General features: G+C 39.1%; 2 protein-coding genes across 2 annotated transcripts; one reads left to right on the top strand and one right to left on the bottom strand.

Moving 5' to 3' along the window:
* TRAPPC3L (trafficking protein particle complex subunit 3L) lies at nucleotides 1-26,512 on the bottom strand. Its single transcript, XM_068550835.1, has 5 exons — nucleotides 26,471-26,512; nucleotides 23,186-23,283; nucleotides 7,097-7,307; nucleotides 2,949-3,134; nucleotides 1-93 (listed from the first exon to the last, which is right to left on the bottom strand). Exons 1-5 carry the CDS (start codon nucleotides 26,510-26,512, stop codon nucleotides 1-3), a joined length of 630 nt encoding a protein of 209 aa, XP_068406936.1.
* On the top strand, nucleotides 5,239-12,334 carry CALHM5 (calcium homeostasis modulator family member 5). Its single transcript, XM_068551385.1, has 2 exons — nucleotides 5,239-5,902; nucleotides 9,393-12,334. The coding sequence occupies exons 1-2, from the start codon at nucleotides 5,363-5,365 to the stop codon at nucleotides 9,798-9,800; spliced, it is 948 nt and encodes a 315-aa protein (XP_068407486.1). The 5' UTR covers nucleotides 5,239-5,362; the 3' UTR covers nucleotides 9,801-12,334.

Genomic DNA, 26,512 nt, shown 5'->3' with positions numbered 1-26,512 from the left:
TCATCCAGCTTTCAGAAATGTTATTCCTATTTCTGTCACACTGTCGCCTTTTAGTCTGTCTTGCAAGAAGGTAACATCAGCAGCCAAATGAACCTAGGAAAGACAAAAAGAAAACAAAAAACACAACAGGCCTGAGTCATTGAGGTTTTAAAAAAAACAACCTCTAATTTTTTCTGTCTTTATTTTCAGTTTGATTTACCCCGTAAAGAGCTGACTTTCCTTACAAAATGATAAAAAAGAGCTTTTTCTGTGGATGAAGGGCCCTTTACTGTGTGTCCTCCATTGATGATCTGGCTGTGGTCAGCTCTTGTGTGTGAGTCTGCAAAGAGAGGGGTGGTCCAGAACAGGCTCAACCTGGTTGATTCTGGGGCAAGCCCAGGATGTGGGCCCCTTTTTACTCACAGTACAGGTCTAAAGTAAGGCTCCATCTCAGGAAGAACACAAATTCCCAACTCAAAGATAACCTTGACTCAATGTGCCTTGCCAAGCAGAACTTCAAGGATAAATGGCTTCTTAAAATGGTTCTTCTCCAATTGACTTGCTATACATCACTCTGTCATTAGCTCAATAACATAATCACTTGTCCTAACAACATTTAGCAATTACTTATGGCTTTGAGAGCTGTGAAAAAACACCAGCTAAATAAATTATAAGTATAAAATTAAAAATCGAAATTATAGACATGAATGTTTGATACCCAGGCCTTCTTTTCCACGATAAAGCATTTCTCATTTCCCAGACATTGAAGCAAACCCTAGGGCTTGCTTTTCTATTCATTAAAATATACTCACACAAGAGCAGCATATTGCTGACCTACCCTCAATAGAGTACTTGTTCAGCTATTTTAAGTTACTGGGATAAATAAGATATAAGCAAAAGTACCTAGTAAAAAATACCTAGTAGTTAAATTATGACAAAGACAAAAAAGATCTTATGGGGAAAAAATGAGAGTGAATTTAGCTTCCATATTTCAAAGTGCACTGTACATATGAACTACCATATGACCCAGCAGTCCCACTACTGGGCATATACCCTGAGAAAACCATAATTCAAAAAGAATCATGTACCACAATGTTCATTGCAGCTCTATTTACAATAGCCAGGACATGGAAGCAACCTAAGTGTCCATCGACAGATGAATGGATAAAGAAGATGTGACACATATATACAATGGAATATTACTCAGCCATAAAATGAAACGAAATTGAGTTATTTGTAGTGAGGTGGATGGACCTAGAGTCTGTCATACAGAGTGAAGTAAGTCAGAAAGAGAAAAACAAACACACTATGCTAACATATATATACGGAATCTAAAAAAAAAAAAAGGTTCCGAAGAACCTAGGGGCAGGACAGGAATAGAGAAGCAGACGTAGAGAATGGACTTGAGGACACAGGGAGGGGAAATGGTAAGCTGGGACGAGTGAGAGAGCGGCATGGACCTATATACACTACCAAATGTAAAATAGATAGCTAGTGGGAAGCAGCCGCATAGCACAGGGAGATCAGCTCAGTGCTTTGGGGCCACCTAGAGGGGTGGGATAGGGAGAGTGGGAGGGAGACGCAAGAGGGAGGGAATATGGGGATATATGTATATGTATAGCTGACAATACAGCAGCAACTAACACAACGATGTAAAGCAATTATACTCCAATAAAAATGTTAAAAAAAAATACCTAGTAAAAGCAAATAATAAGTGAAAAGGCCTCGGTCTAGTAGGCAGTTAATTAATATTTATTGAGTCTTATCTGACTCACTCCCCTCTCTCACTAAGAATTCCCTGGCCAACCAGCCTGCATTTGTTAAACCGTAGACTTTGGTGCACCAAGTTATCTGCTCCTGTAGCATGCAGAAGCCATGCTTTTGTGATGCTCACCATCCAACAGAAGGAGGTACAGTGCACTTTGAAATATGGAAGCTAAATTCACTCTCATTTTTTCCCCATAAGATCTTTTTTGTCTTTGTCATAATTTAACTGAAAATCAGTTAAAATAACAAAAAGACTACATTGAAATTATTTGGATATTTGGGACCACATGAAGTCTGATACATATTTGTCATTCAGCACATATAATCAACTGTTACCCATGAAAGCTGGAGACTTCTTTATCCTATTTCGGACCTGATTTGTTTTTCCCAATCTACATGTGAATCACCCTGAACTAATTCAACTTCCTTGTCCCTTGAACGAAATATTATTTTTGTGCCTTTGGACAAGGTCCTCCTTTTACCTGGGATATTATTTTCCCCTTACCCCAAGACCTTCACCTAACTGCTTTTATCTTTCAGATGTCAGCTCAGAGTTTCCCTAGGAAAGCTTTCCTGCCCACCTCCCACCCAACTCCACCCCACCCCACCCCACCCCAGGTCCTCCCGTGGCCCTAAGTCATTTGACTTCTCTACTGGACAGAAGATTCTTGAAGGGCAATAACTGTGTTTTGTTCATCTGTGTATGCTCAGTGCCTCTTAAGAGATGCCAATCACTGTTTTAGTTAAATCAATGAATAATTCAGGTGTGGAAGCCAGCCTCCAAAATGGCCCACAATGACCCCGCCTCCTATCATTCAGGTAGTCCCCTCCAACGTTGCCCCAGAGTTGACAGCACCTGTTGTGATTAGATCTACAAAGAGACCTATGCGGCAAAGAACTTCATGAAGCCTCTAACCGACTGCGAGAAAGGCACTGAAGCCACGTGAGTGAGCTTGGAAGTAGATTCCCAGCCTTAGTCAAGCCTTCAGAGACTGTAGCCCTGACCGACCGGCTTGACTGCATGTGCATTAAGCTGTGAAAGGCTTTGAATCACAGCCACCTAGCAAAGCTGCTACCAGATTTCTGATCCTCAGAAACTGTGTGAGATAATAAATATTTGTTGTTTTAAGAGGCTACATTTGGGCGTAGTTACACAGCACTAGATAATGAATATACCTGGCAAAATAGAGTCTGTGCCTTACCATTTCCAGGGCCCCTCTGATAATCCCACAGAGTAAATTGCAGTAGCACAGAGAAGATCGCCCAGCAGGGAGCTCTTCCACAAACTCCACCAGAGGACTCTTGTCTGGAATCAGGGAAAATTCATTTCTGCTTGAATTGTTACAGGTCACACTTGGTGTAATTCCCAAGTACATCTTGAAAGCAACCTAGTAAACAGGAAAAAATTTACAAAACTTGGTCTAGAACAAAGAACTGTTAGTAATGCACCCAAATACCTTTTTCAAGGCACAATGGTTAAACTCGTGGAGTTTGGAGTCAGAAAGCCTGGGTTCACACTCAGCTTTGAAATTTACTAACCCTCTGACTTGTGCAAGTCTTCAACCCTTTTATTTTCATGGAGTATCCTAAAGGACAAGTTTTCTGTGGAAACAATATGGTTTATGAAACTCAGAGTTAAGGCATCATTTCTGAAAAAATCTTTTTCAAAAGTGAATATCCTTTAGGAGGGTAAGAAATTAAAATATTACTAATCACCAGCATACTAGCATAATGTTTGTCACATGAGCCTAGTAAAGGATAAGATCCTGAATTAGAAGGGACCCAAGACACACCTGCCACAACAGGAAGGCGACAGAGCAGAGGGCAGAGGGTGCCATGGGAAGATTAAACCCAAGGGTGTGTTTTGGGAAGTGGAGGGAGCTGTAACACCAAGGATGACAAGTCTCTGAGAAGGAACAAGGGTTAGTGGTGGGAGGCACATAAGTGAGTCATAAAGCAGCTTCTCAAAAAAGTCTGCTGTTTTAAAGAGCTGAAAGAAATCTACAATGTAGAGATAGAGGAAGCCTTGGAGACTATTTCTTGCATACCTCCAGTTTCTCAAATGAGTAAACTGAGACTCAGAGAAGTAAAATGACATGGTTAAGTTTACGTTGTAACTTAGTTCCCTGGCTTCTAGTGCAAGGGACTTCCTTGTCACAAAACATACAGGCCTGGAATCTGAAGTTCATTCATGGAAATTTGTCAGCTTGACTGTTGTTGTCTTTCAAGTGCCTTAATTAATTTAATTTTAAAATTAAAAGCAATGTAGGACAGATATGGAGACAATTTCCTTAAATTATTTATAATTAGAAGTACTAAAAGTTTCACCATTCATTCATTCATTCAATAGTACTCATTGAGCACTGCCTATCTAGTACAGTGCCTGGCACACTGTGGAGTGGAGTGTGGAGCTCGATAACTATTTGAAAAAAGAATTATTGAGTAAGCATCCGTTCTGTGTTTGACATCATATTTATGCCCAGAATACAAAATGCAATAAGATGTAGTTCCTGTTTTATAAGAGCTCACAGTTAAAGAGGAGCTATAGATATTAAAAAAATAACTGCAATACTATGATAAGCTCTGCAAGTACAATGTTATATATTAGGTAGCAACTCTTGAAATAGTCACAGAATAAGAAGCTTCTACCCTGTTTATGAATATTGAGTGAAAGTTTGCCAGGGGAACAAGGTCAGGTGTGTGTGTGTGTGTGTGTGTGTGTGTGATATTCCAGATAGAAGGAACATGTCAAGGGCATGAAATACCATGGTGAGGTTCAGCGGAAGTTGGCATCTATCAATTTGTGGGCAACAGGGAGCCCCAAAGGTGTGAGTAGGCTAGGGAGGAACTGGTTTTCTGTTTTAGAGGGATCTCCTTCATGTCAGCATAGAGGATGGATTTAGGGTTGAGAATGGGGGTGGGCATGAGGTCAAAGGCAGAGATACCAATCAAGAGGTTACTATGAAAGTCTAGGAAAGAAATGATTAGGACCCTTCTCACTTTGTCTTTCATTCAAAACTCAAACTCTCCCTGAACTTTTCCACGTAAATTTCAAATAGCCCAACTCCTAAAATTTGTCAATGTCATTTGTCACTAGTCAGTTAAAGGGGATGTAAAATGAATCTTCCAGATCTGAAGTCAAAGTGCAAAAGTCTTAAGTAACAAGAGAAAAATACCATCATGAAACTCTAGGCTAGGAGGCTTGATTTGGCTCCCAATCAATTGGCTGACACCCTATTTCTGCTAATGTTGATTCCTCTGGTTGGAAAATTCCTAGACTATTATTATCTGTGGAGTCGCAATTTCTTTCTGAGTCTCAATCCAAGCCACATGGAAATAACATAAAAATTGAGGCAGTTCACTTTGAATTTACTCTGATTCTCAAGTGTTTTGGCTCTAGTTTCATGGCCTAATATCCACCAGTAGGAGGCATTATCTGAACGCTGTTGGGAAATATTCATTCCTAGGGAATGACATTGTTTCCTTATCTGGCTGAATTCAGTCTGAGAAGGAGGACTGTTGCTTCTAACGAAGAAAGAGCTCCACCCTCGGCCGCTGCCACAGCTGCTCTGCCAATAAATAAGAGCAAAGCGTTTTCCCCTTGTGTATCTCCAACATGGATGCTTTTCAGGGGATTTTCAAATTCATCCTCAACCAGAAAACTGTTATTGGCTACAGCTTTTTGGCTCTGCTGACTGTGGGAGGTGAGCGTCTCTTTTCACTCGTGGCTTTTAAGTGTCCCTGCAGCACTGAGAATGTGGTGTACGGATTGGTTTTCCTTTTTGCTCCCGCCTGGGTGTTACTGATTCTGGGATTCTTTCTGAACAACAGGTCGTGGAGACTCTTTACAGGCTGCTGTGTGAATCCCAGGAAGATCTTCCCCAGGGGCCACTGCTGCCGCTTCTTCTACGTCCTCGGTCAGATCACTCTGAGTTCATTGGTGGCTCCAGTGATGTGGCTTTCTGTGGCTTTGCTCAATGGGACTTTTTATGAATGTGCCATGAGTGGGACCAAAAGTTCAAGACTCCTGGGGCTGATTTGCAAGGGCAAGCCCAAAGAGTGCTGGGACCAACTTCACAAAGTACCTTGCGGCAAAATCAGCGTGACCCCTACGGACAACGAAGAACTGAAACTGTCCCTGCAAGCCCAGTCTCAGGTAAGAAAGGACAAACATGACTTTTTTCTTTTTTTCCCCAGAGTGAGCTTGAAGTATTCTCTCTGTACTCTGTTTAGCCAAGGCTGAGTCTGAATCCTCCTAAAACATTTTGAAACTAAGTGGAAACTGGAACACGGGGCAGCATTAAGACAATCTGAGGAAAAGCTTTTCAGTGGTTGCTTGGCTAGTAAAACTGCTGATTGGATTGTCTTTTTCATTGCTGAAAAGAAATCTCCTCTGAGTTACACATATGTAAATACTTATGTACTGTAAAACAATCTCTCTGGGTTGATTTTGTAAATAATGCATGACACTAACTCATAATAGACTGTTAATGGCAGAGTAATTAGAAATTACTGCCTTCTATTAATTATTTTCAAACTGGTTTCTCAGAAAAACACACACGTCTATTAAAATATAGCTGAACGAAATGAGATAATACTTTTCAAAGTTGCACATAATATAATTAGTGTAGAGATTCCCTTGCATGATTTCTGGCAACTGCTATCTCTATGTATAAATACTGTCAAGATGGAGAAGAACTTCCTGTATAAAGTGGGTGTTGGCAGTCTCTAAATAGCCTTCAGTGAAACGGGACCATATTCTCCAGGGAGGTTTCGTCCTGTGCTCTGTGCTCTACAGCTAAAAAAGTTCTTACATTACTTTAGAAGCTCAAGATTTGGGGCACTGTTTTATTTAACAGCAGGAAATTGTAGCTTTACCTAATTGACACAAGGAAGTAGCTTGTCATCCTTCCAGGTACGTGAGCACGAATCCAGATGTGAGCCTGGCCCTGGCCTCAGGAAAAGACTGAATTCCTACTTGTGAGGAGCAGGAATGACATTCCCCAAATCAAAGCAAGCAATAAGAGTAGATAAACAGATCCACAGTTTGTCAGGAATGCTATTTGTTTAAGAATAAATGTGCTGAGAATAGTGTAATTTTACTTTTTTTCAGCATAGACTCGCCTTTTCAACAACACATGAAGGCAAAATCTTTTTCTAAAATCATACTTTCCAAAACTGCTTGGCAATATAGTCATACTCTCTTCATAAAAAGATAAGCCTGAAAATGCTCCCCAAACAAAATCTTTTGTTTCATGCATAAAGTGCATCTTAGATAAAAACACGCCAGGCTCCCAAACGTCTTCCTTCTTTGGTTGAAGGAAGGTATTAACTACAAGTGTTATGATACAATGAGTGATTTATGATTTGTGTCCTCGGGCACCAGGCTCCATTCAGGTGGCGCCAGGCTCCATTCAGGTAGATCCAAACACTTGTCGCTGTGTGAACTTTTCTTCTCTAAACAGAGGCATAAGGAAATCATGCACATCCTCCCATAGCTTAGCCTGGGCACGCTGACCTGTTTACTTTTCAGAGGAATGAGAAGGGCCTGGGGCTGATTCCTAGGAGAAGAGGCATAAGAGATGTGCACAAAGGGAGCTGTGTCACAGCAGGTGCTGACCACAGTGTTTCCCACAGGCAGGAGCGACAAAGAGTCCAGACCAACAGCTGGGTATGCGGCTGGGAGTAAAAGGCGCCGCGTCCATGGGTGGAGCAGAGAAACGGAATCCAGCTGGGTGGCTTTCTATTCTTCGGGAAGGTAGGGTAGAGCAGTGGCAAGAACTCCGTCTTGGAGTTCGCTCTCCTTGGGTTTGAGTACTGATTCTACCACTTACCAGCTATGCGGCCCAGAGCTACTGGTTTGACCCCTCAGAGTCCCAGTTTCCTCATAGTTTCCTCCTGCCTTGGAGGGGTGCTGGAAGGTCTAGTAGGTGATGGACGTAAATGGATATAAAGCTGCTGGCACGGAGTAAGTGTTCTAAACTTAGTAGAAAAATGCCAGGGTTTGAGGGAGAAGACTCGTGCAGAATGGCACACTTTTGAGGGCTGGGGTGGGAGCATCCACCATGTCTAGGTAGACCCCGGGTACCATGAATTAGGGAAGAAGAGAGGGCTCAGCGCTCAGCGCTCAGTGCTCAGCGCTCAGGTGAGAGGGAGTGGAAGGTAAGGTCATGCAATGGGGGGAGGGGGAGTCTGGAGCTGATCAAACAGCTGATGACACGGCAGAATTGGTTCAGATACTGAGGTGAGATGGCCTACTGGCCTACAGGAGAACCGGCTGTGTGGACAAAGAAAGGTAGAGGTTAAAGAAAAGAGGAAGATCCGACCACAAGTGACTAAAGTAAATGTGAGGACTTTCACACGATGGGAGCTGTGCTTCATTTGTTAAATCACGTCAGAAAGATATCCTGTGTTCAGCAATGCTTTTACATAGACATGGATACGTTTGAAAAATAGCAGCATGTGGCAATGGCTGATACTTTCTGAGTCACGTGTATCTCTACATCATCTCATTTTAATGCCCCAAATTACCCTCTGAGGTAGGTAAGCCCCACTTTACAACTGAGAAACCTGAGGCATGGAGAATAGCCACAGAAAGGAGAAAGCTGAGATTTAAACCCAACTAGTGGCAACCCAGAGTTAGCATTCATGTGGGGTCTGAAACCCTGTACAATGACCTCCATAGTCTGGAGTTGGAGTTTGGGAAACACTGGTTTAAAGCATTGGAGCATATCTGTGGTTCTGTTACGGTCTGAATGGGTTCATTTGCAGATTGTTTCTGTGTTCAAATAGGCCCATCCGCTGAGAAATACTAAGGGCCATTTAACTAAAATGTCAAGAGAAACTTTGAAAGAGCTTTGTTAGCTGTTCACATATGAAATTAATTCCAATTGTGAAAAATATAATTAGAACAACAAAAAGTTTAGAAGATAAGTTGAGCTGCTTAGACTTCTGTTTTTAAAGTTCAGAAAAAAACCCCAGCAGAACCAGTTCGTATTCAGAGAGGAATTTGTTTTTTCCAATTACCAAAATTCAGAACCAGCAAATCCTGAAGGTTTGCAATGACTCTATTTTTTTTTCTTGGCTTTTATGCAGGCTTCTGATTCTTAGAGCTTCAGTCTCCTTATTGTGTTACCTTTGTCTCACTTTATCCTGGATAATGAGCGATGGTACTTCTCTCAGGGAGGGTCTGCTGCTCTCTGCAAACAATGTAACAAGGGAAAAATCAGTCAGGCGCCATGAAGATGCACGTATCAACGCCTGAAAGCACTCCGCTAAGGAGCTGGTCATTTGCTCAAATGACCACATTTACTTATGCACAGAATTCTTTCCTCTAATAGCTAGTACTATTTGAGGGCTTGGTTTTTCCAGTTCTTGGATAATCTATATTTTTGCTCATTTCCATTTGCCTGCCTTCTGGGTCTTTCTTTGCATACCAGCAATGGTGGGTAGGATGGAGAATAGAGGTTAGGTAAACCCTAACTTTATTTGACTGTAAAAAAAAAAACCCTGTCGTTAGTAATTAAGATGAAGGATTTCAACTGAGGTCTGGTATTAAATTAGCCATACACTTCCCGATAACACTACCCTGGCTCCCTGAGAAGTGGCTTTGCTTTTGAGGTCCTCAATATTTCTTTCTTTCTAAGATTCTAGGATGGTTCCTGATTTGTTCAGCATCTTTCTTCTCTCTGCTCACCACTTGTTATGCTCGCTGCCGATCAAAAGTTAGCTACCTGCAGCTGAGTTTTTGGAAGACGTATGCACAAAAGGAGAAGGAACAGTTGGAAAATACATTCCTGGACTATGCCAGAAGGCTGAGTGAGAGGAACCTGAAATGCTTCTTCGAAAACAAGAGGCCAGAGGTCTTCTCCATGCCTACCTTTACGGCCTGGGAGTCTGCTTCAGAGCTGCATTCTTTCCACCCAAACCAGCAACACTACAGCGTCCTCCACAGGGTGGTGGAAGATGGTCTGGAACTTCGCCCTGAGGATGATGAGACTACAATGGTGCTTGCGGATGCTGTTCAAAATGTGCAGCTCGCCCACCATCACTGACTCGTGGTGTCTAGACATCTTCCTACTGCGTCAACAGCTACCTGAGCATCTCTGCGTTTTCTCACATTTAGTGTTTCTTTATAAGACAATAACACAAAGGGAAGCAGCTCTGCAGCTCCCAGCTACAGACAGTGTCATGTGCTCAAACTGATGCTGAGTGACTGGCCAAGGATGGTGACAGAGGTGCTGTCGCATTTGTCCGGGGTTGGGCTCAGGGGCTTCAAGTTCTAAGATTTTATGATCGACAGTGAGACTCATGCAAGAAGGTCTGCCACTCTGTGTAAATATGGTCATGGCATCCGAGGGTAGCAGTGGTGACTTGTGAGTGAGTGTGGTACTCTTAACAGACTTCTGTACAGTGGGATCTGCAGTGTAGTTGGTAGAAATCCTCACTCAGTAAATCTATCCTACTGCCTTTCAAGGATGTGTGAAATTCTATCATTTGAAATTCATTTCCTTGGAATCTGAAGACACCGGTTCTCAAAATAACACATTAAAAGAATATGATGCCTAAAATTCAGAGCTCTTCACATGTTTCCACTCTGCACTGAAAGTAGACCCTTACGGTCAGGGCTGTATTATGACTTTTGTGGGCTCTAGGCACTTTTACCTTCATGAACCCATTTCTACATTAAAAAATACACATGTACACATACACACAAGCACACATATACATATATATATATATTTATGACTGTATTGTTATAGACATATATTAATATTACATGTTAAAACTTTTTTTCAACCTTGAAGTTCATTTATTTCCTTGTGACTTTATAAGAAATTAAAAACACTTTTGTGGGCATTTACAGAATGCAAATTTTGCATTCTATTATGTAATATATCCACATTAGTTTAACTATATAGGTATATTAATTCCCTCTAAATCTCTGAGTGGTATTGATATTTAAGGGAGAGGCACCATGTTTTATGCTGTGGCTCACATCTTATACCAGAGAGTCCTTGCCTCCTAGCTGGAGAATCCTGGGGATGAACTCCTTATTACCATGGAACATTATCCCAAATTGGGGAAAGGATCCTATAGGTATAAGACCTGAAACATATCCTTGGGAACTTGGAGGTGCAGAGTCAGGTTGTGTGTGTGTGTTTGTGTGTGTGTAGGTGGGAGAGTGGGAGGTGGGGGCTGTGATGTTGCAATATTTGAAATATTGTTTGGGTTTTAGACATGGTATGTGATAAATGTTTAACAACTGGCTCTCAAAAAAAAAACAAACCCTGATTTGAGGTGTTTGCCAATTTCTATGACGCAATTTCATTTACCAAGGTGATGTCACTGAAAGCAGAGTTAGGAAGAGATGCTAACCATGGGCTCTATGAGCCGGAACTTTCTAAGAAGTTTTTATAGCTAGTTTTTTTTTTTTTTTTTTTGCATTTGCTTTGATTCTAGCCAGACCATCTCCTGTGCAACTTTGGTGCATCTGAGTTTCACCGTAATAAAACCTAACCATGGGAAATTAAACTTGGCTCAGTGGCTCCAACTGAGAGATGGAGTCTCTTTCTCTTCTTGATTCTGACCTTAATGAACCAACAGAATGTAGCAGAAGTGAATCCAGATTGCAGAATTGTTGTAGCTTATGCCTTGGTCTCCAGCAATGCTCAGCGTGGTAAAAGCCAGCCACCATGTAAGAAGTCCAATTACCCTGAGAGCACCAAACTCTGAAGAAAGCCAAGCTAGCCAAAGGGAGAGAGAGAGAGAGAGAGAGAGAGAGAGGAAGAGAGAGAGAGAGAGATTAAAAAGAGTTAGTTGGCTAACTCCAACTCTTTGAGTCATTCTATTGATAGGTAAAGTACCAGGCATCTGAGTGAAGAAGTCATTTTGGACATTCCAGCCTCAGCAGACAAGACATGGAGAAGAGCCAGGGAACCCAACCGACAGACAGAAAAAAGGTCCCAGGTCTATGGTCTGAGTGAAGTCATTCCAGCCATCAGACTTTCGAGCCACACCATTTGAGGCTGCAGACATTACAAAGGGGTCCCCACTATGTCCTGTCCAAATACCTGATCCAGAAAATCATGAGCTTAAAAAAATATTTGTTGTTTTAAGCCATCAGATTTGGGGGCACTATGAAGTAAGATAGCCTGAACACTAATTTGTGAAAATCAGAATTTATTAAAAGAGAGAAATTAGAGGCAAATTGAATTTATACATAGATTTATACAAAAATTCTCCCTATGCATAGGTGTTTCCTTAATAATTTTTTCCTCTTGATTTCAGTAAGCAGTATATCCTCTATGGAATGATTTGATAGATGCTGAATAGGTACCTCTCTAAACTAGCTCCACCAAAGCCTGAAATTCATTTTTAATGATTTTTGGTTAAATTTTGGTTTTCTTTAAAATATTTCAGCACAAAAAAAGGGGGAGCTGATAGTTGAAACAAGATGGGCAAAGTACTGATACTTATTGAAGCTGGATAGTAGGTACTTGGGACTTACTACATATTCTCTTTATATTTGTGTAGGTTTGAAATTTTTCATAATAGTTATATAATGAAATAAACTATGTGCTCTGTTCTTTTTGCTGAAGTTTTGTCAATCAACTCCTGCTTGCCTGGAGTTTACCCTCTAGTATTATTCTCAGAAAAATTTCTCAGGAATCCTATTCCCCGAATTTTTACATATTCAAGTTATTGGCCTATTCTATACCTGAAGGACAGTTTAGCTCGTTCACACTTTCTTTACTTGAGTATATTTTAAGTGTTACTCCACTGTCTTGTCATTGAATTCTGTTAAGGAAACATCTGATGCCATCCTAATTTATTATTATCATGATGTTTTTAACCTATATTCTCACAAAATTCTTTCTTCATCTTTAAAGTCCAAAAACAGTACCAAATATGCTTTCAGATAGGTCTTTTGGATCAATTTTCCCTGCTACAATTTATACTCTCTCATTATGGAGAAATATTTTCTCTTGTTTCAAGAAAATAGAGTTTGTGAGTTTCCCATTATTCTCCTTGTTGCTCTATATGATTTTTAAGAAACCTTATGGTTTTAGATTCAGAACTAAGCCACTGCTATGTTCCTATTGGAATCTCATTAATTTAATAATAATTTTAAAAAGCTAAGTTATTTTGTTTAACCCATTCCTACCCTCTCCTTCCCCTTTGCCCATTCATGCAACCAGAATAAAGTCAATACTTGCAGCCCCTCACCTATGAGGTGAATAGCAAGGAGCAGTGGATCTGTACATGCACCTTTTATATGGCAGCTGCAAGGATGAAGACTTTTCTCGTTTGTGTGGTTGCTGCCTTGATTGTTATCATGTATTCAACCAATCCCATCATTGCCCAAAGTTCCCAGGGGAACCTAGATTGCCCTGAGGAGCTGACACAAGGAAGGATCTGGCTCCAGTTCTAATCATTTATAGCAGTGGCTTCTGACTAAACCTAAATGAAGCCCCAAATGTGTACTGGGAAATAATGAGACTTTAGAAGAGGTAGAAGGGCAAGCTGAGCTACTGAGGCTGGACTTGAGCATGGAGCGTAACCCCAGAAGGAGGCCTGGCGTTACTAGTAGGCAAGGCAAGTGTCAGTGGCTTTGTACTTATACCTATTGGAGTAGGGTTTTGGTCAAGAGCATTAAGTTAGTTTAATCCCTTTTGGAGGTTGGAAGATTCTTTTTTTTTTTTTTTTAACTTAAAAAACAATTATATTTATTTATTTATTTTTGGCTGCATTGGGTCTCCGTTGCTGCGTGTGGGCTGTCTCTAGTTGCGGCGAGCGGGGGCTACTCTTCATTGCGGTGCGTGGGCTTCTCATTGCGGTGGCTTCTCTTGTTGTGAGTCTAGGCACATGGGCTTCAGTAGTTGTGGCATGTGGGCTTCAGTAGTTGTGGCTTGCGGGCTCTAGAGCGCAGGCTCAGTAGTTGTGGCTCACGGGCTTAGTTGCTCTGCGGCATGTGGGATCTTCCTGGACCAGGGCTCAAACCCGTGTCCCCTGCAATGGCAGGTGGATTCTTAACCACTGTGCCACCAGGGAGCTCAGAAGATTCTTATTACAAACATAAAATGTCATATTTGAGTCTGGAAGAAAACTGCTTTTAGGTGGCTTCAAATAATATTTTCAAAGTTCAGTAGTTTGTTAGAATTGAGTTATGCCGAAAGAATACTTGCCCAGCTGTGAGAGAGATCATATTCTAAATTTTGCTATTCCATCGAAGAGGAAAGGCAGAATTAAAATTTATTAGCAAACTATTATGTGCTGGATACTTTACATAAGATTTATATTTAAAATTTCACAAGCACACTCGGAAGGATTACTGTTTCCATTTTTTATGAATAACGCTAAATTTCAAAAAGGTTAAGTTTAAGCCACAGGTAAGAGATAGAGCTTAAATTTGGACCTGAATTAGTCTGATTCCTAACCTCCATCACATAAATGCTGCCTCATGTTGGTATATTCTCAAGTGTTCATTTAATCTTTTGAAGCAAGTTTTCTCACTTGTAATATTAGAGTGTTGGATCAGAATTTCTTTCAATTATGTCGTCCTAAATCTTAAGGCCAGTAGCACATGAATTCCCAGTCAGTTGGCTTCTTGATGTACTCCTGGGAATTGATGACTATCTCCAAGTTTCTTGGCCTCCGTCTGGGTCCCTGGCCTCTTTCTCTTTCAGCACAGCTTTTCCACCTTGGGTTTCTAGATATTTGAGACAATTATGCTCTAACTATGCTTCTAGTTCTCTATATTGATGAGGTCAACTTCTCATTTTATTTCCTTAGGTAAAAATGACAATTGATAAAGAAGGAATTTTCAGCAAGGGAAAGTTCATAAAAGATTTAGAATAGTCCCCAAACGTTAACTTTTATACCTTTTAGAGCACATCTTTCTGTTTGTCTGTGTGAACAGCTCTCTCTTCACAGTTTCAAATTTCCTGACCCTACAGCTACACCAATGCCAGAGAAAAATCTTTAAACGTTTTAAATTGTATTGAAAACTGAGATTCAATTGGGAAAAATGAATTAAACAATTTACCTAATCACATTCTCTAGATCATTTCAAGGAATAGGATAAAGTAAGAAAAGTTATCAACTCAGGTGACTATTGAATAATTTTGCTTTAGAAAATACCTCAGAATATATGCATCCTTTGGCAGAATACATAACCTATAAAATGATTACTAGTTGCATTGTAACAACATTTTATTCTTAGATTTTAACATAAAAGGATGTGCTTCTGCAATAATAATAATTGCTGATGATATCAACAGATCAAGATGATTCTCCCAGGAGTTTTGTTGGTATTTGTGCCATGAGAGGAAACACGAGGGATAGTGCTTTTAAAACGCTTGCTTCCTTAAACAATTGGCTAACTATGAGTGAGTTTCACTGACCCTATATAGGAAGTAAAGTGGTTAAAGAAATATGCAGACAAATATAGAGTTACAGACTGGTGTTTGATCAATATCCATCTTCTTTGGAGTGAAGGTCCTGGGAGACAAAACTTCTCTCCCTACCTCCTCTGCGAGAGATAAGCTAGTTATCCCAACCACTGGTGGGCTTTGTTTTAATCGAGACTATCCTTGATTACATCTCTCTAATGTTTTCCACTTTTTTTCCAATGACATTTTATTTTATTTGAAACACTTAAAGGAGACAAAATGAGTGGTAACTCTGGAAGAATTTGGACTGAGGGACGGGAGGGGTGGCAGTCATCACATGCCACCTTGCCTCTGCAGCGATCACCCTAGAGCACCAAGGAACGCAGTTTGAAAACCCCTGCTCTAGGGCACTGGATGCCCATTAAGATCACCTGGGGAGCATTAAAAAAGTTCTGATGCCTGTGTCTTATTCCCAGAGAGTGTGAGTTAATTGGTCAAAATTAGGGCCTGGGCATCAGGATTTTGGGGGGAAAGTTCCAGGAGATTCTATGGGGGAGTCAGGATTGATAACCATTACCCTGGAGCCTCACTGAGAGGTCAGGGCAAGTCTGGACAAAATCTTACTTCTGACACAAACTAAGAGTCACACCAAGCAGGGCTGATCAAGAGCATGGCTGGCCTTCCATGTGTCTTTGAGTGTGGCTGGCCTTCCCCATGTGTTTCTGAATGTTTAGGCTCAGATAAAGGTTGCTTGAGCCTTGGGGGTTTTGTTTCCCAGAGTATTTCCTCAACTGTTTTCATCTCCCGGTAAGGAATTTCACTGTAAATAGTTACATTAATGAAACGTTCCCCATGCGATTGCTATTTTCAATCCACACACTTAGGTTTGTTTCATAAGTCAGTCTCTCATGAGTTTCTTCCAAATAAGTTAAGCAATTGGAATAAAAACAAGAATCTCCAATGGAAACAGGACAGCCTAGATTTTCATGGGCTGAGATATCTGGAAGATTGAAAACTTCCTTCTGGAACATCTTTGGTAATAGTGCTAAGGAGACAAGATGCCTAGAGAAAGCCAGTTTGCTTGTGAGACTGGATCATGAACAGGAGTGGAAGATGGACATTCATAAGTAAGGGGAGATAACTTGCAGAATTTACTGAGAATTGAGCCTTAAGAGATACTTTTCTGTGACTAAAAGAAAAATAATGTTACACAAACGTAGTCACAATAAAAGTTTAAGCGTAATTTTTCTGCAGATGCCTTGCCTTCATATTGGGACTCTGCCCTAAGTAATTGATGCAGTCTTCTGGGTTAGACCTAATCAGTCTGCAGAATCCACAGAACTTGTGGTTATGCACACAAGCTTGTCCACAAATGAAAACTTCCTACGCTTTTCTTCTTTCTCCTCTCCCAGAGGTACAAAGGGGAACAGAGCAAGTGTGTGGGTGTTTATATAAGGCAGTTCTTGCTTACTCAGAGGGGACAATTAAGCCTAAATGGTTACGTTTGTTTAAACAAATTTCTTATCTTTAATAATTCCTCCGCCATATTTCTGGACCAAATGGTAAGAATTTTCAAAATATTTTGTGTGTTCCTTTTGCTGTTAATATTCACCATTTTTAAATATTGAGAATTTTATGACTATAAAGGGTTTTTCTTTCCTTTTAATTTTTTCCACTCCCGTCTTCCTTGCTCAAAAATGTTACTAAGAAGGAAAATGGCCTGACATTCAGCTAACTGTGAGGCCATCCTTCTCTGGAATGCTGTGTGGTGCTGTGCTGTGACTTCTATGGAATTCAATCCCTGTTTACCAAGGGCTCCCACTTATTTTAATATCATATGTTGGAAAAAGTAAAGTAATTCAATAGACTTTTACCACTAAATTGTGAGTTAGCCTTTGAAAAATAGTAAGTAATAGCAAAGAAAGATGTTCTATTTAGGCTTAATCTGATTAGCTTCCATTGCTTGGTGGAGGGATGAAAGGAAGCAGTAACCCTAGGAAGGGGTTGGGAATTAGGCACACACGGTGCATTAACCCTGGGACCCACCTCTGCCTGCGCTGTGCTAAGAACTGCCCTCTGACCTGGTCTCCAGTCCACCCTGTTGGTTGTGAATCTGACCCTCCAGGGCTGCCCAGACTCTTGTGATGAGTGACCGAGTCTGTCACTTGGCTTCTTCCCACCCTTCAGCTCCCTGCATGAGTCACAGGTAAGGAATGCCTGGCTCCCGAATGCAACGTAGACTCTGAGGACCTCAGTTTCCCACTTCAATCTTTTGGGTGGGGTTAGGGGCCCATGACATCATGGCTAAATACTCAATCTTCTATTTACAAATTATTCTAGTATAAAACAGTGGCAAGATACCTAAATGTTTTAGGATTGGGGAATCTTTGCGACAGAGTCACAATTCCTGGCTGTCTGATGGAGGTGAAATTAGTGGTAGCCACACAGCAGCCTCTCCCCCTTCCCACCCTACACTGATGGGATTCCTGGCAGGTTATCTTTGAGTTGCCTGACGTGGATAGATTTGAGCTGAGTGGAAGTTGGCCTCCAGTAGTATGTGTGTGGGGAGCACATGTTCCAGAAGAAGGAAGGCTGAGCCAGGGCATGTTATCCTCTGGCGATGCTGACCACTAGGCAGAGGCAATGACATGCTCCCAGCCCTGATACGGTAAAAGCAAAATACATCACGGCAAAATACAGTCCTCCACGTCAGTGAGAGATTTCAACAAAGGGCAAGCATTGCCTAGCAATAAAAATGTTCCAAGTCTCCCTCTATTTTATGCCATTCAGGCTGCGTTTCTTCGTCTATCCCTTTAAGTAAGGTGTGTGTAAAAGGAAGGGGTATGTGTCTGTCTATGTGTGTCTGCGTGTTGGGTGGGAGGGTGGTGTGGGAATGGAGGTAACTTTAAAATTGAGATTTAAATTTTCATCCTGGTAAAAGAAAGAAAGAAAAAAAAAACGTTCAAAGCACAGAAAAAAGCCTCTCCATTTTGTGCACAGAATTATGATGTCAACATAATCCTGCGTGTTGTGCCTGGTACTGGGTGCGTTCCATTTAGGCTTATACTCAGAATTGTGAAATATGGTAATTTTCAGGGAAAGTACTTCTTTTAAAAATGTACATTGTTTAGAAAATGAAAGAAGCCAAATATCGGGGGGGTGGGGAAAGGAGAGAAAGTAAAATACAGAAACATAAGGAACAAAAGTGTTTGTTTTGTTTTTAAGAGAAAAAATGTATCCTAAGATATGCTGATGTCTCTGACTTGAATGGCCTGGTTCAAGTTCACTTCACCTGGGCAGTTTTTCTATTCACATAAAAAATCAGGTCATCTCTGGTAACATTCTCTGAAAAAACACAGACTGCCAAGAGAAAGGACTGCAAGGGCTTTAGAAAAAGAGAAACAAAAGAAAAAGCCCCATAGGATTAGAGAACCAGAACTTTTATGATTGGTTCCTTTATAAGAAATTCAAAAGAAAAACCTAATACTATCTACTGTAGTACAACATCATTTTTCTTAGGAGAACTTGGTTGTCTCCTTTCCACCAAAGCATTCCTCTGAGTTTACTGTTCTAAGAAACGTCTGCCCCACTCTTGCTAATTGTCTAAAATATTTACTTTCAACTAACAATGTGGTTTCACTTGGACTGCCTCATGGGGGAAGTATTTTTTTTTTTTGGTGAAAGGTTTGCTTACTTGATTATTATCTCCAAAATGCATAACAATGACAATTCCCTACTTCAATACCTTATAGTTAGCATGCTAAATGGAGCCTGCTACTCTGTTCTATACAGGACTTCTAGCTTCTGGAACAAAGGAAAACAAACACCAGCATCAGTAAGATGAATAAAGTGAGCAGAGCATTCATAGGTAAAGTAAGACTCATAAATTACTGCTACTAATTTCCTAGACAGGAAGAACAAGATCTTTGCCAATTACTTTTCCCCATTTGGGGAAAACTCAGGATGTTTTTCATAACCAAATACCCTTCCTGAGGGGTTCCCTATGATGGCCATGCTTTGTGTCTCATTACCCTGTTGTTTTGGTCACAGATAATGGACAAGGATGGGCATTTGAGAACCCGGACTGTCAGTGCATAGTTTGGCTATAGGCCTGGAAGTGGCTTAGCATGGAGACTCTACCCAGCAGAGGGCTAGTGATTGGCTGCACAGGCTAGAGACTCTTTTTGGGACTTTGAATGTGAGACACACAGAGAGAGTCACAGTTTGGATGATTGGGCAGAAGACAAAAAATGCCTGGGGAGAAGAGAGTAAGCAGAAACCAAGAGGCAGCAGAATCACTGAGATGGAGAGAAGATATAGAAGAATAGAATGATATTAGTAGGTAGCTGCAAGAACATAATAACCAGAGAGTAGTTGAGTCGCCAAAATGGCAGAAGACTGAAGTAGGGAACCATAAATGTCTGCTACTGAGACGACAAGACAGACTGAATTTCTGTTCTTCCATGAGGCCTAGCTGTCGTGTCCCAGAATATCCTCACAATAAACCCCTATTACCTGACAACCCAAATGCCAGCAACATAAAGAAGCCTACCTAACACAATTTGGCTCCATGATGAGTTTTAGGATACATTTCAAATATTTTCCACAATAAATGGGAATGATTTATTTAAATGATCATTTTTGTCTCCAGCATCTCCTGATAATAAAACTGACCATAAGTATGTTTGGAAAGCATGAGATATATTTTTGTGTAACTAAAGAGATGTTTTTTAGATCTTAGACCAGAGAAAGGTACAATTGTATTTTCTATTTGCCCTTATAATAAACTGGAAGAGATATGAGCCCATTAAGTAAGTTAAGTGAAATATAATATCTAGTGATTTGATTACCTCTTTAATGTTTGCATTTTGTAATCACAATTGACATCAATGTAGCAAGAATGAATCTTGTCCCGAAACTTTCTACACTCATATAAATCATGGAAAAAATAAACGTTTCTATAAAATTATCAAGATGAGTTTACTGTCTATTCTTTAATGACAGTCAGTTATTTTCCTGTCCAGGATCCTATTGTAATTCAAATCTTGTTATTGTGAGCAACCAGACATTTTTGGAGCATTGAATTTTCACTGTAGTAAATATTGCTTGAACTAAGGGGGCTTTTGCCGGTAGTGAGAGTTAGGGTAAGAGGGGAAGGGATAGGAAAGAGTCTTTAATTTGGAGATGAATGTGGCCCACTGCCCTCTTCTGGACAGAATAGGAGGAGCAACAGTGTGTAGATGTGTGAAAAAAAAAATCTTCAAATATTTTGTAAATTCACTTCTATATTTAATGAATGTCTACAATGTGCTGGTTTGCCATGGCGTGGTGGGCCAAACCCCAACAATGTCTGAAATTTCCCTTCCTTTGGAAAAGCTTACAGACGTGATGGGGAAATTAATTTCCCAGAAATGAACCATAACGTCACTGGATAATCTAAGAAAGTATCAAGTCCAATTTTATGTCTATTAACATAACTCGAGAAAACTTCATATTATTTTCATTCTTTGTAAAACATTTTTGCTCTAGTTGGATGGAGAATAGGAATATATACAAAAGAAGCTGGCCAGCAGCAAGTTCTTAGAAGATCAACAGGCACAAAATACAGTAAAACTGTGTGTCACATACTGATTAAAACATTAAACTAAAAGGCAGATTTATACTGCTCTATTTTCATAATAAAGATGTTCTCAGTAAAGTTGATCATGAGTTCCCTTACCTTTCCAAGGTTTCAACTTATACTATTCAAAGGAAAAGATCTCATTTTTGCTTTCCAGAATTTCTAACAAGCACAATATATGGAGTTCCAATTTTTCAACCTAAGGATCAGAATTTCAAGTTTTATAAGTCCGTTTCTATTTTTTATATATTTTATATCATACTTTTCTCTTTTTAAAAGTTTCATCTTACTGTGACAACACCAATGATGTGATGTTTTTACTGAAAAATCATAAATTCCCTCTATACCCTTCAGAACAACCATCATAATGACATTGACCTGACAGTAAAAAGCTTTCCCAGCTTTGATGAACAGAGTTTGCACCAGGCCAAGTATTTGTAAACACTATCAGTAACTAGAAGGCCCGGATGCTCTAAGGGAGGCTTTGGAAGCTACAATCAGCACACTCATCTATTTATGATCTAGTTCTGTGTCCAGAGTTTAGCTAGGGAAAGCAATACCTGAAAATCAGGAGAACTACAGCTGGAAGAGGTCTCACCTGACAGATGCGGAAAACGAGGTTTGGACAGGCTAAATGACTTGCTCAGGGTCGCACAGTGGGAATGTGGATGAGCAGGATATGTACTCATATTTAATCTCCATTACATTGGACTTGGTTAGACCACCGCTCTGAATCTGATGAGGATCAGAGCTCCTCATGTTTAACCCGTAACAGCAACACCATAATATTTCTTGTCAAGCCTATCCTTTACGATTATCTTGATTTAAATGATCAAGTTTATCTCTGATTAGCTTCTCCTAATAATAAAACTTTTATCGTAAATGTGTTTGGAAACCATGAAATATATTTTTGTATAACTAAGGAGCTTTCTTTTAGACCTTAGACCGGAGAGAAGCACAACTTTATTTTCGGCTTGTTCTTATAATAAACACAGGGATATATGCCTGTTAAGTTAAACCCTCTAATATTTCATTACTACAAGTAAAATCAACTATGGTAACTCTACTGTAAATTCCACATTTTCATTTTTCTCAGAATGATGATCATAATAGGAGAAAATCTTCAAAGCTCTATTTTATATTTTATTTTTTTATTGAAGTATAGTTGATTTACAATGTTGTGTTAGTTTCCAGTGTACAGCAAAGTGATTCAGTTGTGTGTGTATGTATATATATATATATATATATATATATATATATATATATATATATATATATTCTATTCAAAGGTATATTTTAAAGAAACAATTAATTTTGGGAAAAAGCACTAGAATAAAGTCAGAAGAATTAAATTCTAAGCTGGCTTTTTTTTCTCTGAAAACCATAAATTTTTAAAATTGAAGTATAGTTGACTTACAATACTGTATTTGTTTTAGGTGTATAACACAGTGATTTGATATTTTTATAGATTACACACCATACAAAGTTATTAAAAATATTGTCTATATTCCTTGTGCTGCACATTACATCCCTGTTACTTGTTTATTTTATAGCTGGTAGTTTGTACCTCTTAATCCCCTTCAACTATTTCACCCCTCCTCCCATCCCTGCTCTGGCAACCACTAGTTTGTTCTCTGTATCTGTGAGTCTGTTTCTGTATTTTTATGTCTGTTCATTTGTTTTGCTTTTTAGATTCCACGTATAAGTAAAGTCATACAGTCTTTGTCTTTCTCTGTCTGACTTATCTCACTTAGCATAATACCCCCAGGTCCATCCATGTTATTGCAAATGGCAAGATTTTGTTCTTTTTTTAAATAGCTGAGTAGTATTCCATTTTATATATATATGTGTGTTCCACATCTTCTTTATCCATTCATCTATTGAGGGGCACTTAGATTGCTTCCATAGCTTGACTATTGTAAACAATGCTGCAATGAACATAGGGGTGCATATATCTTTTCTTTAATTAGTGTTTTTGTTTTCTTCAAGTAAGTACCCAGGAGTGGAATTGCTGGATCCTATGATAGTTCTACTTTTAATTTTTTTTTTTTAGGAATCTCCATACTGTTTTCCATAGTAGCTGTACCAATTTACATCCCCACGAAAAGTTAAACTGGCTTTTCTTACTATGTGGTTGTGGTGACATCATCTAAGTCTTAATTACAGCATCAGTAAAATGAGGCTAATGACAGATGCCCTTTTTACTTCACAAGTAAAAGAAAACGTTGCATGATTGATATTCATGGAATAAATGTCCCTTCCTATTATTTTATGCTTTATAGCAACCTGAATGGCAATTGTCAGAAATAACGTTCAGCTCTAGATGCGATTTGTTGAAATAGAAGAAGAGCTGGTATAATGGAGCAAGAGAAGTCAAAAGAGGAAGACCAACTACATTCCACAAGAATGAAAGACTTCTACTCACATTGTATCTAATTCTTTATTCACATCTTCATCTTTTTCATAATCCTTACAGAGTTGGGCCACCAGAACTCCATAGGTGAGGACAAAGAGATCTTTGTTCTGGGGAAAAAAGGATAGTTTTATGTTACAGGCAAAGTTATGAACAATATATTACTCTTTCTTTTCACAAAATTTTCCACTTGGAAGCAGCCTTTGAGATCATCTGTTCATTTCTTCCACCCCACCCCTACCCCCATAAAAACTGCAACAATTTTCACTTTTGAGAACAAATTGTACCCATATTTGGATACAATGCTGGGTGAAAAGAGCTGTGAAATAAATTTCTTAACATGAGAACGTCTTTCTGTGCATTTGCTTATATTATCTAACTTCCAATGTGTTTTCATGGAGGAAGTTTTTTTAAATACTAATTGATAATATAAATTCTTATTGCTCTAGAATGGACTTTGCCATATGCTGACCATGTTTGCAGTTGGAAGGAATAATTGGGTGAGACTCCTCATGAGTCTGCACAATCCCTAATGGGTTCCAGGTCTGCCAAGGAGACCATCAGGCTGAACCCAAACAATTTGTGAGTTTTTTTCTTTATACTTAGAGAAGAAGGAGAATTTGCACTTTCCTTATAGATCTCCAAAATATGTACTGTTTTTCAGAGTAAATTAAAAATGAAAAATAAAACTGAGGATAACTTGGGTTTAGTTTATCAAAGATGTGTTGAAAGTATGGAAAAAAGAAAACGCAAAGCTCAATCAATCCCTTTTAAAAAGTCTCTCTGCATTGCATCTGCTATTGAGTACGAAGAAAGAGGATATTGGAGATAATTTGTTCCAATTCTCTGTCTTACAGAGGAGGGAAGGAGGCCTCAGGAGGAATGAGCGACTTGCCCAACTAGCCAGCAATGGGCAGAGCCAGGGTGGAGTCTGAGACTGCAGGCGGGATAGGGAGGGTGGGAGGGAGATGCAAGAGGGAGGGGATATGGGGATCTATGTATACATATAGCTGATTCACTTTGTTATACAGCAGAAGCTAACACAACACTGTAAAGCAACTATACTCCAATAAAGATGTTAAAAAAAAAAAAAAAGAAAGAACTGGTTGGGGTAGGGGTGAATGGGAGAGGGAGGTAGGAAGGGGTACCACTGTTGAACATAATCTTATTTTGTGCAGAATCTTGTATTTTCATGAAAGGTCAAATACGGATTCCAGGTTAGAAGAGGTGCCTTTACCTCCATGCCCAGGTATCTTGTGTAGCATAACGTGGAGAGAAAGATAAGGCCTGATAATATGTATTCAATTGTTTAGTCTTGAATCATGGGCAGAAATGGCTCAGAAAACCAATAAGATAGTTTATTCAACAAAGTAGCTTCTATGAAATGCTATATAATTTTGATCCAAATACTTCCAAAATTGGCCCAATACCATGAATGTCCATTCCCTTATGTATAGGTTTATATCATGACAAATATGTTTCTTTAATTGGGTAGAATATTTATTGTAACTAAATACATTTTAAATAAAAAGAATCTAAATAGTATATGGCACATGTGGACATAATTTATGTTGAAAAGATAAATCACAATGTCATAAATGTATGTAGAATATACATTAAATACATTAACATTACATTAAGAACACTAATGTACACAATTCAGGTATAAGAAAATAATGAGTACGTTAATATTTCTATTAGGAAACCAGGGATTTAAAGCAAGTGATTTAAACAAAAATGTTGTTAAACAAATCACTGAAGGGCCATCATGTATTCAGTTTTAATTCTGTTCTTATTTAAATCTTCTAAGAACCTAATCATAAATCACAAGAATAAGAACTGCCTATAAATTACACACGAAGTATCACCTAACATATAACAAGCCACAGCAGAAGATAAATTACTGTTGTATGCCAATACCACAGCAAAAGAATAAGCAAAGGTGAAGGGGGTGGGGGGAGAGAGAAATGAATGAATGTGGTTGTTACCACTAGCAGTAAAACAGAAGAATTTGAAAAAAGAGAGAAAAGGAGCTAAAATTAGACCTACTTATATGCCATAGCTTCAACATTGTGCCCATTTATAATTAAGGCTAAACTGAAAAAATGGCATTTCCTTTTCTTTCCTCTCTCCCTCTCTTTGGTGGGTGGGTACTAACTATAATTTACTTCCAGCTGAGTTTCAAGCTCAATGCCCATAAAGGCCAGTGTTCTTCATTTTGCTTCATGACCAAAGGCTGTATCTTGAAGTACATGTCCAGTAGGGTCTCAAATTGATCACAAGAGAGATCAACATAAATTTGTCTTCACAGTTTTAAAAACAGTAAAAAGCAATCATTTCATATATGAAAAATAGAACACCATTAATTATTTCAGAAGGTTTTGGATATATCAGGATAAAAATGTGTTTTAACTGATACATAAATCAAGTGATTTAGGTGCAATATTAACCACGTATAATATTTTTTTAGCATTTTAGAGCCCCACAGAAAAAGAAATAAAGTTCCAGAATGCCAGAAGGGGCATCTGCTGGCGCTCCCAACTGGGGTGTGCGTGGGTTAGTCATACAATTCTAAGTATCCACGCCTGAAATTACTTAGTTGTATGCAATGCCCATCAGTCTACTGCAATAATTAACAGAGCTTTAAACTGATGAGTTTTCATATCTGTAACTTCTGAATGCCTCTAAACTATAATAAAAGAGGATTAAAGGATAATGTTTATCCAATCTATCCTCAAATTAGTTTTAAAAATAACTCTGAACTTGGAATATACAGAAAAGATAATAGCACACACCAAATCACAATAATAATCACTTACATTTAAGTCTAGAAAATATGTTTTCAAAGGCAATCTTTTAATACTGAGTTTTTGATGACCTATTCCTACTTAATTTAATATATAATTACCTATTTTGTATACATTTTGTTTCCTATTTCATGAAGTATGAAATACAACAAATTACAATTAGGAAATACAAAGAATTGCTTACTCTTTTCACATTTTCTGTTAGAGACAAAAGAAAAATTTGACACTTTTGTAGATCTAATTAGTCAGAAAAGAAGACCTAAAGATATGTATAAAGAATCGATTATTCTCTCACAGTATGGAAGAGATCATTGTATCTATTCCCAGAAGTGTCATTTATGATTCTCTCCACTAAACACTTCCTTGCTCCACTGAAAAAGTCTACTTAATAGCATCCCCTTGCAAAATAATTCAGAAATCCCTCAAGAAAACAATTTCTCTGAAGTAGAAAAAAAATCTCTTTGAGAATATGTTTATAAAAAGATCTTACTATTTTATGGTATTCTGGTCTTCCATGTGCAGGACGAGACAT

The sequence above is a fragment of the Eschrichtius robustus genome, chromosome 9 (assembly GCF_028021215.1).
Source record: "Eschrichtius robustus isolate mEscRob2 chromosome 9, mEscRob2.pri, whole genome shotgun sequence".
Taxonomy (NCBI): domain Eukaryota; kingdom Metazoa; phylum Chordata; class Mammalia; order Artiodactyla; family Eschrichtiidae; genus Eschrichtius; species Eschrichtius robustus.
The sequence above is the reverse complement of the archived record's forward strand: the minus strand, read 5'-3'. Positions and strand labels throughout refer to the sequence as shown.

What these genes read in the sequence shown, in the direction of transcription:
- TRAPPC3L (XM_068550835.1), bottom strand. Translation starts at nt 26,512, where the DNA reads ATGTCTCGTCCTGCACATGGAAGACCAGAATACCATAAAATA. An exon ending in GACCAGAATACCATAAAATA is followed by an intron (nt 23,284 to 26,470) that starts GTAAGATCTTTT and finishes TTTTTTCCCCAG; the next exon opens with AACAAAGATCTCTTTGTCCT. An exon ending in CAAATCATAAATCACTCATT is followed by an intron (nt 3,135 to 7,096) that starts GTATCATAACAC and finishes CCTGTTTACTAG; the next exon opens with GTTGCTTTCAAGATGTACTT.
- CALHM5 (XM_068551385.1), top strand. Translation starts at nt 5,363, where the DNA reads ATGGATGCTTTTCAGGGGATTTTCAAATTCATCCTCAACCAGAAAACT. An exon ending in CCCTGCAAGCCCAGTCTCAG is followed by an intron (nt 5,903 to 9,392) that starts GTAAGAAAGGAC and finishes TTTCTTTCTAAG; the next exon opens with ATTCTAGGATGGTTCCTGAT.